Below are 12,360 nucleotides of genomic sequence, written 5' to 3'. Positions count from 1 at the left end.
CATTTTCTCTTTAGATTTAGTATCCTCTTATACGTGACAAATGAAATATTCTGCACAGTTGCATGGTTTTGCATCTAACCGTGTCAAAACAAATGTAAGGTGCTTATAGTGATGGATGGGTAGAACTGTGTATATAAATAGAAACAGGGAAAACTATCCCAGGTGTCGGCAAAAGTTGAGATCTAAAACATTTTTATTATCTTCTTTCTTTATTATTATTTTTTCAAAATAAGAAAACTTCCCTTATTGATCTGAGTTACTTTCTGGTGACAGAAACTGTGAAGAAAGTGGTCGAAATTTATGTAGTAATCAGCCTAATGCCCCTGTCAGTTGTCTCTCAAATGAATAGCCATGTTTGATGTGAAAATGTAAACCGTTACTACTTTCAAGTCTGCCTCCATGAAGCCCATTCCTAGCTGTAAAGAGGTAATGTTTCTCTTTCTTCAGATTTGTTCTTTAATGTAGGTGACACAGACAGTAACTTCAGCTCAGATCAGTGTCTGGGAGTGATGTGCGAGTGAGTCGTGACCCCCAGAGGCCTTTACACAGCAGGCTTTTTAGTGATGCCGATGGGCTACCCGACGGGCAAAAGAAAGGAGGGGTTGGTTGTAAGCAAGATGCTGAGTCAGCTCGGAGATATGGAAGAACTGAGAGATGATGCAGAGTTGTCAAGAGGAGGAAGATGAAGGAGGAGATAGAGGGAGAAATACAGGACTGGGGTGATAAATGGGTTAAGGGAAGGTGAGTGGAAAACAAATCACGACTCATAAATGCATTAAATGTTCCGATAAGGGGACCGTCACGCCTAAGTTGCTCTTTTCAGAACAGATCAAGTGCAGTGTTTTTACTACCCCTTGGCTCGGTTCTCTCTGTCCTTGTCTGGCTCTTTTTTTGTCCTTGTCTGGTGCATTTTGTCAATGAGTCAGTTTCATCCTCTGAGCCTCTTCTCTGTTTCCTCTATGAAGAGACGGAGCGGCATATTTATCTCACACATGCTCTCACAACATCACAGAGGCCTCAGCGCCTATGTGAGACATACAGCAGGCATTAATATTGCAGGGTGCTTTTATGGGCAGCAGGGCCAGATGACTGGACACTGACTGGACTGATTGAGGACTGATACTGCTGTGAGGTAGCCCTGGCCAGACTGATTTAGTTTAAAGGAAGATGCAGTGTCAAATGCACTAAATTATTCATACATATAAAGGATATGAGCTTCAGGATATAATTCAAAAACACACCAAACACTGTACAATCAACGTTTATTGGTTAAATCTGTCCACTAGAGCATCAGTATATTACTAATTCTCTTTTAAACAATGAACATATTTTTGTGTCGGCCAGCTGTTCCTAAGATCTCAACTCTTCCTGCAGGTGCTTCATTGTAGGAACATCCAGTGAAGGGAATTGATTGCAGCTTTTTAGTGGGAAGCAGCTGTAGGAACTGATGAACTACACTCAGCAAAGGTAGCTTAGCCTCGGGCAGTAAGGTTTTAAACAAAGGCAGGCGGTGGTTTTTATCTACATTTGGACATTTTTGGCTGCTGTATTGTCAGTGAAATAGTGGCTACGGAGAAGAGATCCAGATGCTTATCATAGTTTGATCAAATCACAGAGTTCACACACAGAAAATCAAGGTATACTATGTCTTTCCCATTCTGGAGCCACCATCCCTGGTAACCATAGGTACCAGCCTTATTCCTGTGAGCTAGGGAAAATCCATTTTTAAATTAAATGTATCTAGGCCAATATGGTAATTAAATGGGTTAATATAATCTGGCCCCATACAAAACACAGGCATAGTTTGCCATTGTTTCGTACCACAAAATTCTGTATCACAGCAATTTGTCTCATCAATTAAACAGCTATCACAAAGATGAAAGTGCGAATAGATTTAGCAACAGAGCTTGAGCGGGGATTTGAACCTACAGCCGTCCTAGCTATAGTCCCCATTGTCTCTGAGCACCTGACCAGTCACTGTAGTAGCGATGTGAGTTAGTATTATTTGTTGATTTATTATTTAGTGACCAAATCTTTAGTCTATGAAATTTCCCAGAGACCAATGTGACACCTTTACTTTGCTTTTTTTGTCCAACCAACAGAAATCCTTAAGGCTGCAGCAAATGATTATTTTCATTATCAATCATTCTATAAATAGGCTATAAAATGTTGGAAAATGGTGAAAACTGCTCATCACAAAATCCCAGAGCTCAAGATGATGTCTTCACATGTCTGGTTTCATCTTCTTTAACCGTACAAAACCCCAAAGATATTCAATTTACAGTGATATGAAACAGAGAAAAGCTCTTAATCCTCACATTTGAGGGCAATTGTTTGGCTTGATCAGTGACCTATCATGTATTTATCGATCGCCAAAACTGTTTGCAAGTTTCATGATGATCAAGTAATGGATTAATTGACTAGTTGTTTCCTGTTAATTGTAACGTATCTTTGCAAATGTTGCTGAGTGTTCCTGTGTGAGCCTTGGATCCTGTTTTTTCCACCTAAAACTTGCTTTTAAGCCTCTCTAGAAACCAGAGTTAACCCTGTACATGGTATGCGAATTAGCAGGCTAAGCCACTATATGCACCAGTCTCAGTCTTCACAAAGAACCATTGATTCCGGGCTAAATATTTACTCTTTTTTCCTCTTGCATACCTCAGTCGCCCTGATGTTTTGAGTCCTGAAGTCTAGAGATGCAGTGTGTGTGTGTCGCTTCATGCTCATTAGAGACTGCTCTGTCCACATGCCCGGTGTTGGTTAGTATTTTGGCTGATAAAAGTGGTCATTTGGGTTTTCTTCTCTCCCCTCTCCTCCCTTTTACCCTTTTCATCATAGAGCAATTCTCAATTTCTCTCTTCCAAGGTGGATTTCAAGCCCAGTCCCTTCCAGCTCTTGTCCTCTATCTATCCCTCTGTCTCCATGGGAAGATGACATATGGTTGTGGGCGCTTGTTGGGGTGCTGGGTGGTGGAGGGGGGAGGGGAGGCCTGAAGGCTGTTTCCTTCCTGTACTGTTCCTACTTTCTCCTGCTGTTTTTCCTCTCCTCTTCCCCTCCACCTCCCCCCCTAGATTAGTTCAGTATGAAGCCGTCATCATATTGACCCAGAGCTCATGTTTCTTCTCCAGGTGATTTTTGTTTTCCCGTGGTATTACTTGGCTTTCACTCCTGTATTTTTCTTCAACCCCCCCCCCCCCCCTTCACTTTTTGTTTCTTTTGTTACCTGGCTCAGCTCTTCCTTTGACTAAAATAGGGAAGAACTGCAGTCTGACTCCCCGCTCGGGGCAGGACGGAGGAGAATAATGTTTTAATGGATTTTCTTTTTGGACTGTTCAGTTCTACCGCAGCGCTGCCAAGACAAGCATTCCAGGAGCACAGCACAGTGTGGGATGCGATCCTAATCAGAAACACAGTGGAAAACTCAACTCTACCAGCAAAAAAATCCAGTATACCTTCTCCATACAAGTCATATCACAAGCCAGTAATTCTTAAAAGATTGAGCCACTGTGAGATAAAATCAGAGAGATGACGAAAGGGGACCGTCAGAGGTCTCTATAACAAATATCATGTATGAAGTTTATTATTCCACATTTGTCTTAAGTCAAGCCATAAACTTCAATTTCTTGGTGAAAAAGTGCAAATCATCGGTGTGTGATTTCATGAGCTGCTGTTACACAGATATTATAAAGAGGATGCGACAAGATTACATAATCGGGAGTGCCACAACTCTTGACATACTCGGTAGAGACTCAGCAGCCAGACATCTCTCCGTTCTCTGTTTAGGAGCAGCTGAGATTGTCACTAAAATGAGAATAACCCATTATCGCTACCTTCGGTGCTAACTCCCTTCACTTTAATCAGCAGGTGACAAGCAAGACATGGGAACTTGGCTTGGGTCTTGAGTTGCAGCATTTATTCACTGACAGATAGCCTAAACTGTACACATATTGCACGTCTACGTTCACAACTGTACTGCTGACTTCATACTCTCTGCTCCGGTTACCAGCCTTACCGTCACACATGCTCGCTCTCTCTCTCCCTCTCTCTGTGTCTCTCGACCACACACTCACTACGCACACAATCTACGTACTGAGCTATCCCTTAAAGGAGCTACGCTACTCGAATAACACTAGTTAGTTAAAATTGCCTCATATCAACATAGGAAAAAACAATTGTTGATCATCCCTTCAGTCATCGACATACGATCTGATTGCCAGTCGGCACAAGCCTAGTGGACACCCATGTATTTGTACTCCATCTCCATCTCTGTACCATCTCCATCATATCTCCCCTAATGGAAAGAGGAGTAGCAGGAATCCTGGATCTCCTGAAGTCCACCACCAGCTCCTTTGTTTTTGCTGATGTTGAGCTGCAGGTGGTTCAGCTCACACCAGTCCACACAACTATCAACCGCCCTTTGGTACTCTGACACATCCTCCCCCCAATACATCCAACAACTGCAGAGTCATTGGAGAACTTCTGTAGGTGGCAGGTCGCCGTGTCGTACCTGAAGTCTGAGGTGTACAGGGTAAAGAGATAAGGGGACAGGACAGTCTCCTGTGGGGATCCAGTACTGCTTACCACTGTGTCTGACACACAGTCGGTGCTGAATACATCTGGCAAGGTTGTCTGTGATCCAGGAGACCGGAGCAGCATGAACCTCTGGAGTTGGAATACCAAAAAAAAAAACTAAGCAGACACTGAAACTGGTCAAAACGTACATAGTACAGTAAAATGTCATTTACCTGAATCCACTCATAAATGATGTGTATGACCCACTATAACCTTTGTCTGTCTCTCACTGTGTGTTTGTAGGTGGCATTGTTGGGAATAGACATCTGCGGTGCGTTTGTGGACCGCATGGGGGAGCGGTTCAAAGGATACCTGGGAACAGGTGAGATATTCAACCTTTACTCACCCTGAATTTCCTTTATGTTAGGCTGCACAGTGGACCTTATTCATGATATTTTTTGCTTACACACAGAACGTCAGCAGGATTTGTCAATATTTTCTTTCTGCCTTTTTCGTGGAATAGGTGACAAACTTGTTCAAACCTGTACAAACCTGTTTTCAGCAATCTCATCGCCAACACACAAACACACATAACTTATTGTTATCATTTGGTGTCAGTCTGTGGAAAAGGGATTTTAAAAGTTACCTGCTTTGTTCTGTTGATCAGGCTCAAAAGTAAATGTCTCCCTCTAAGTGCTCCTTCCATTATCTTGAGCAGTGAAGAATGACTTTGCCCTCTTGGCTCAAGTCCAAGTAGTTTCTGAACTGAGAAATGTAAAAATAGTGACAATCATAACAATATACCACATCACACATACTTCTCCTACTCTGTGTAACGCAGAAGTCTGATGTTTTGTGTTTTGTTTCATACACTCTTCAGCGTTTTGACTCATGTCCTTCCATTTTGTCTCTCACTTCCACTTTGTGGTTCCTCTGAGACAGACCAGCAGCACTGCTCTAAAGCCTGGCACCACCCCCTCTCTATTATCCATCCTTTACTCTCTATATTTAGGCTTTGAATTGTCTGCCATAATGTAGCTCTGCCCATTACACCCCAAAAACCACACCTCACATTCATATGACCTCATAGACTAAATCTTGTATCAGGTTTCACGCTCTCTCTCTCTATCTCTCACTCTGTGTGTGTGTGTGTGTGTGTGTTATGTCAGTGCCAGTCCTCGTGTGTGCCAGCTTAAGGTGTCACCAGCTGTCTTTCTCAGCCAGACTTGCTCTTGTCACCAACAAACACACTCAACCCTGCAGTGCAGTTCTGGGATGACTGGACCTGTCACACTGTGCAAATTCTGTCACCACACACACACACACACACTCTCTCACTCTATAACTCGGTCACTGTCTAGGCCTGCCTGTGTGTATGAGTGTGTATGTGTGTGATGAAAGTGTGTGTTTCAGATTGATGGGAAAAACATCTCTCTGAGCTACCGCTGGAATCTCCCTCCTTCCATCTGACTTCCATCTCTCCTTTCCTGTGCTCGTTCTCTCTCTTCTTCTCACTGCACCCAAAATCCTCCCACACACACACACACACACGCACACACGCGCACACTTAGGGGAACAAGATGAGATCACTGAGACTGATTGTATTGATCTACAGGACTGACTCATGGTACAAGGCTGCTTCCGTTACACTGTGTGTGCATTGACACTGTGCTGTTGACCAAGTAACTCCCAGATGTGAAGTAGAGGTGGAAGTGAAACTTACAGATGACACAAGTCAGTGCTTTGGCATATTTGACATTTTCTAAAAGATTGACTCGTTGAAAACATGAATCAAAAACAAAAGAAGATGAAACAAAACGAATCAACTTGCCACATACGAGCAAACTGTGTCTCTCTTTGTGTGTTCTGATCTTTACTACAGCGGATGACGTTATGTGCAACAATGCCCCCCTGTCATGTTTTTTTCTGTTTGAGTATTGTCTTTGTTGCCAAAGCAACCAGCTGTTATGGTAACATAATGTATGCACGCGCACATGCACTTATACACAGTAAAAGGAAAGATGACATCACTCTATCACTCCCCTCACTGACGAGGAATTTGGGTGGGAGTGTGCATGCGTGTGTGTGTGTGTGTGTGTGTGTGTGTGTTGCCATTCTGTGCATGTGTTTATCTCTTTGTGTGAATGTCAAAGGGCGATTTTTAGTTTTATGTAATGCAGAAAGTTAGATTTTTTTTTTCCATCTGGTGGTCAAACAGAGAAAGACTCGCTAGATTTGGCATTTTGTCTGTTTAAAGAGGGTTATGTGCTGCTGACTAAAAGAGGCCATTTAAACGACAGCCTCTCCTTGTGAGTTAAAGGTTAAGGCTGGAAATATTTAGTGGTTTTGTTATTATCAACAAATCTCATGAACCGAACAGAACCAACAAGGCTTTAGACCATTTCTCATCTAATTTATGACTTCCCTTCCATGTCTGTGGCTGTCAGCCAGAAGCCCATACTAAGATGTTTATTTTTAAAGATGGGTTATAAATATACATACTTTCATTAAAAAAAAAAAAAGGAAAAAGAGCCTAAATCAGCTGGGCTCTGTAGTTTTTTAGCAATGTTACTAAAACATGAGTAGATATTTCTTTTTTTGGAGTATTTTCAACCTCAGATTTAGTGCACTACATAGTGTTTATGGCAGTAGGGTGGTGTGATGTATGTGGGAGCGACTGAAAATAAACAGTGCCCACGTCCATCGTAATGAAGGAACAAGTTAGCCAGTGCAACTCTGTAGCTCAGTGATGTGTTTTTAATAGACGGGACAGAGGAATAAGATATATCAGGCTTTGCACACATCAACAGTACATGGCCGGAGAAACAGTTCATTGTTGGTTTTTGGTGTTTTTGTGGGGTTTGTTAATAATAAGACAAATACAGATGATCACCAGACTTAGCCTTTAAATGATCTCTTCACAGATGATGCCTTTTTCATATTAGCATCCAAAAATGGCAGGTTTTTTTTTTTTTTTTACACAAAAAGCTGTCAAGTACTTGTCCTTCTGATAAAGCTGAAAATACACTTAAAGCCCTTACTGATCCTCATTTCATAGAAGTTCAGAGTAACCAACAGAAGTTACCAAAATACCTTCTAGTTAATTGGAAGTCGGCATTTAAACTCTCACTCTATATTATTTTTACTCTGTGCGTCACTGCTTTACATCGACCTCGCTGCTGGAGCAGTTGTGCGTTGAAGAAAGTGGAAATGACATGAGAGCGTTTGATGATCTTGACGTTATTTTAGTCACGGCCCATTTCCTCGTTTCCTGTCCTCTCTGTCCTCTTGTCTTGTCAGAGCTCATGGTGTCAGTGGTGGTATGGCTCAAGCTTTAACATTACAATGAGTTTCAGTCTATTTCTGTCTCACACACCCACTGACTCTTAACTAATGATGAGCATGTATCTTTGTATACCTCTGTGCTTTAGAACCACTCCACTTGGGGGCAGTCTTTGTTGTTTTTGGCGCTTTAGTCTGGTAGAGATTCAGTCATGTGTGGCCTTGTTTCTCTTTCACTTGATGTAAATACTGTACGTTAAATTATATTTTCCATGTATTGACCTCTCTCACTTCCTTTCCCCATGTCCATCTCTTTTCTGTCTGTAGTGTTGCCAGCCCTGGTGGACAGGCTGGGTGATGGGAAGGACCAGGTCAGGGAGAACAGCCAAGCTCTCATCCTTCGCTGTATGGAGCAGACTGCCTCGCCCATGGTGTGACACACACAGAAACACACATACACATACGGTCAAATCAGTCTCAGGACCCTGAGGAGATAAAGCCTTTGGTATTATATATCAGATGTAATACTGGGTGAAACTGGGGTATCACTGAGATGTAGCCAAATTATTGTTTTAATGGATTTCAAGCAGCTAATATAACATTTTCTTTGTTATATGACACTAAATCTTTTGGTTTTGGAGTGCTAGTCAGACAAAATAAGCAAATTGAAGACATCACCGTGGAAATGGTGAATGCCATTTTATTCCCACATTTTTTTTTTAACATTTTGCTGACTAAAAGAACATTTGAGTAATCAATAAATAAAACAATCACTACTTACAGCTCTAGTTCAGGGAAATAGTTTACAGGACTAGTTATTCAGAAAAATACACGATTAAGAGGCAGAACGGAGACAGCAGACAAATCACAGCCTCCTCCACATCAATAATAGATGCCCACTACAGCTGAGAAGTGCTCTATGTTCGGGCTCCCTCTTATGGATATTTAAGGAATTTCACAGGCTTCATCTCCACTCTGCTTTGTGTTATCTACACACACCACACACGCACATCTCCACAGACTGTAACCTCCTTTGTACTCTGTAATCTTCTCAACTCCTGACAAGCTACCTGCTGGGACCCTCTGCCGCTCGTTCCTACTGACGCTCTTTCTCTCTCACTCTCCCTCCCATCCTTTGCTCTCTCTCCCTCTCCTTCATTGTCCAGAACGTTTGGGAAAGGCTACTTACCAGTTTTAAACACAAGAACTTCCGCAGTCGAGAAGGACTCTGCCTCTGTCTCAGTGCCACGCTCAACACGTGAGTAACTTCCTTTCTTATTCTGGATCACTTCTTGGATAAGCTGTGAAAAAGCAAATTGTAAACTGTAAAGATATTAATTCTAGACATTTCTTGGGGATGTTTTTGTCTTAGAAGTAGGTCTAAATTGGTTTTTGATATGAATTCAAAACTAAAAACACACCTTGGTATATTTAAATCAGCTCATAGATTTCTGATGGACATTCATGTGCTTTTACTACTTCCCTCCGTGAGCATGCCCCATTTTGTTTGTTGAAGAACTACACACACAGTCTCAGTCTCCAGGATTAATCCTCTTAAGTGTTTGTGTGACTCTGTAAAGGTGGCACACGTGCTACGAAAGGCACCACCACTCTTGTCATATGATGTTACAGGCGTCGAGCATACATGCTGCTATTTGTAGCTTTCAGACAGACTTAAAAATCCGTTCTCAATTGACCAAATGTGAGTTCTCACATGCTCTCATGAGTTATTTCAAACCCAGCTGAGGCGTCTGTTGATAGGTAGAGTCGGTGTTAAAGCCTCCGGCTCCAGCTTCAGCGCTGGCTGTTCAGATGGGAGGTCCTCGGGCAGAAGGAGAGCATTTGTCGAGTAACACTTCACCACCAGAAAGCACGACGTGAGAGGCTTTTGCTTCAAGGGTGGCCACAATGGAGCTATAGACGTTTCAGCTGGGTTTGAAGTAACTCCTTGAGCGCTACCATTGTCCGATAACAGCCCCATTCACCAGTAACAGCGGATTATCCGTGAATCCCAGCTGTCTCCAATGAAAGTTTGTAAAACTACCCAGTAAGTGTAGTAACTTGCGACTTTTCAGCACAGGAGCAACGCTACCACCGAACTCGATTTGGGGGGGAAAAATGACAATTTAACATAACGATCATCGGTGATGGATCGCTTGTTAACTACTCATTTAAGTTACATTTTTAAAATAAGTCCTCGTTTACCCACAAAATATGTTTATTATTGCTGAATTAAACAGCGGCTCCTAATGTTTCTTTATTTTTAAAATATCCACGTTCCTTGTCCCACACCTTCAAACAAGGCCTATTTTAAATTGTGTATTTTTATAAGAGCGTTCAGCATGAGCGTTGATAAGTTCAGAGGCTGTTCAGTTGGGGCGTGCTCTCAGCGGACACACCCCCAGCGTTTCAGAGCATCCACATTGGCTATTCAGTAGGAAGCGACAAATATGGGACAAAAGTACTTGTAATTGTAGGTTTGATTTGTATTCTTAGATTTGATTCATAGCTGTAAACTCGATATTCACACATACAGTTGAGCTCTAGGTGAACTTTTTTCACCCACAAACTGATAGTTGTGTAACTGCAAACCTTTGTGTAAATCTTCTCACACATCGGGAATTATTCGTGCAAATCTTTTTCATTTGTTCAGATATTTTTTCACACATTCAAACATTTGAATTCATTTGATCAAAACGTTTTTACACATTGACACATTTGAATGTATCCATACAAAATGATGCACAGCTACAATACAGACGACCTTGTTTTGTCTCCATACCACAGGAGGTCTCAGAGATCACATCTGAGCAAATAATTATGTTTACTAGAAATAGGCCTGTTTGTTAAACTAGACAAAATTTTTTCTCACAACCTATGAATCATCACTTGCATTGTTCAGTAATGTCACATGGTTAGTTGCTTTCTTTTTCTTTAGTTTTTTGGGCTGTGTGCGTCATGCCTTTTTACTTTATTAATAGCAAATTTTATGTGTGTTTGTCTCTCCTCTGCTCATTTATAAACATAATAAATTGTATGATCGCGCACAAGCAACGACTCTAAAGACAAAGTGTGTGACTCCTGCTGTGTCATAGTTATCCTGCATTCTACAAGCTCCCCCATCCTGTCAGTAAACAAACCTCTAAACATAAAGATTATACAGACGCTTGCTACATCTCGTCTGACAGCAGCTCGACTGCAGTTTATATCTTTTTGCAGATTTGTTTTAGTTTACTGTACTTTCCACCTTTAGGTCACCACACACATTAAATCTGGCCTTTTAGCATTGCAGTGGTAATTTTAGCATCTTTGTGCTAATGAAAAGTGACACTATTGTGCTAAATGCTAGGTGGCTTCCTGATTTTAAAGCTAAAGATGTTTACTAAACTTAACTGTAAAACATGACATAGATCTGTTATAGCTCCATATTTTGTACGAGGTTAAATTCTTACACATGTCAAGTCAGGTCCAGTTTTTATTTATACGGCCTAATATTACAAATCACAAATTTTCCTCTGGGGGCTTTACAATCTGTACATCATACAACATCCTCTGTCCTTAGATCCTTGATTTGAATAATGAAAAACTGAGGAAAGATTAGGAAAAAGAAGAAATGCAAGAAACCTCAGGAAGAGCAACAGAGGAAGCATCCCTCTTCCAGGATCGGCAGACATGCAATAGATGTTATGTGTACAGAATAGACCAAGATAGCCAACAGCACAGTGTGGAAAAATAGGATGACAAAATTAGTACAGTTTACATGGTGACAGATGCTGAAAGTCCCAAATGCCCAAGGTTGCAGAAATGCTGTTCACACTCTACACTTGTCTTTAATCGTTTTGCTGATAAAGTTTCTTCTAATGAAAATAGACCTGCTTTCTTATTTCCTGAACATCTTTCATTTTTGAGGGGCAAGGTTTTCATCAGACATCGATACATGCTTTATATTGTCATAAGTAAAGATGGATGTATCGTGCTTTAAATACTACCCACAGAAACAGACATACTGCTTACATTCTTTCATTCACTTTGAGATAGAGTGACAGTGCACTATACATGTGCTTACAAACAGGAAATATGTCCAGATAATGTCCATTTCACCTCGTCTGAATACTGAATACAGCCAAGTGATCACTGCGTTTACGTTTTTTTTTCAAGTGGAATTTTTGCTGTGGAGATAAATCTGCTAGATGTGTGTTACTGAAAAGGGGAAGATTACTGAGATTACTTCTTCAACTTCCTTAATGTCGTCTACACTCATCTCTACTGGCATCCTGAAATTTGTAGGAGAAACTTGCGTCTCCATAGCCGCCATAACCCACACGTGTAGTTAGATTTTTGAGGAGGCACAAGTACAACTTTAAATCCCCTTTAACTCTCTCCTTTTAACTTCTCTTTCAGGTATGGAGCTCAGCCATTGAGCCTCAGTAAAATAGTTCCTCATCTCTGCTCTCTGACTGGAGACCAAAACCCGCAGGTAAGAGACACAACACTTTACAGGTTTGATACAAGATCAGTATGAGTGTGTAGAGATTCTTGTTTCTTCCTTGTATCAGCCTGTAGCTA

The 12,360-nt window shown here is 41.4% G+C and overlaps 1 protein-coding gene across 37 annotated transcripts in view; it reads left to right on the top strand.

Moving 5' to 3' along the window:
• The window catches only part of clasp2 (cytoplasmic linker associated protein 2), a 60,286-nt gene that overhangs the window by 2,035 nt on the left and 45,891 nt on the right, over positions 1 to 12,360 (top strand). For all 37 annotated transcript variants that reach the window (XM_044335352.1, XM_044335323.1, XM_044335351.1 and 34 more), the window contains exons 2-5: positions 4,816 to 4,894; positions 8,122 to 8,225; positions 8,961 to 9,052; positions 12,196 to 12,271. In XM_044335352.1, coding sequence (XP_044191287.1) covers positions 4,816 to 4,894; positions 8,122 to 8,225; positions 8,961 to 9,052; positions 12,196 to 12,271 — 351 coding nt within the window. The remainder of the gene's footprint in view (positions 1 to 4,815; positions 4,895 to 8,121; positions 8,226 to 8,960; positions 9,053 to 12,195; positions 12,272 to 12,360) is intronic.

The sequence above is a fragment of the Thunnus albacares genome, chromosome 19 (genome assembly GCF_914725855.1).
Source record: "Thunnus albacares chromosome 19, fThuAlb1.1, whole genome shotgun sequence".
NCBI classification, from domain to species: domain Eukaryota; kingdom Metazoa; phylum Chordata; class Actinopteri; order Scombriformes; family Scombridae; genus Thunnus; species Thunnus albacares.
This window is presented reverse-complemented; position numbering and strand designations above follow the sequence as displayed.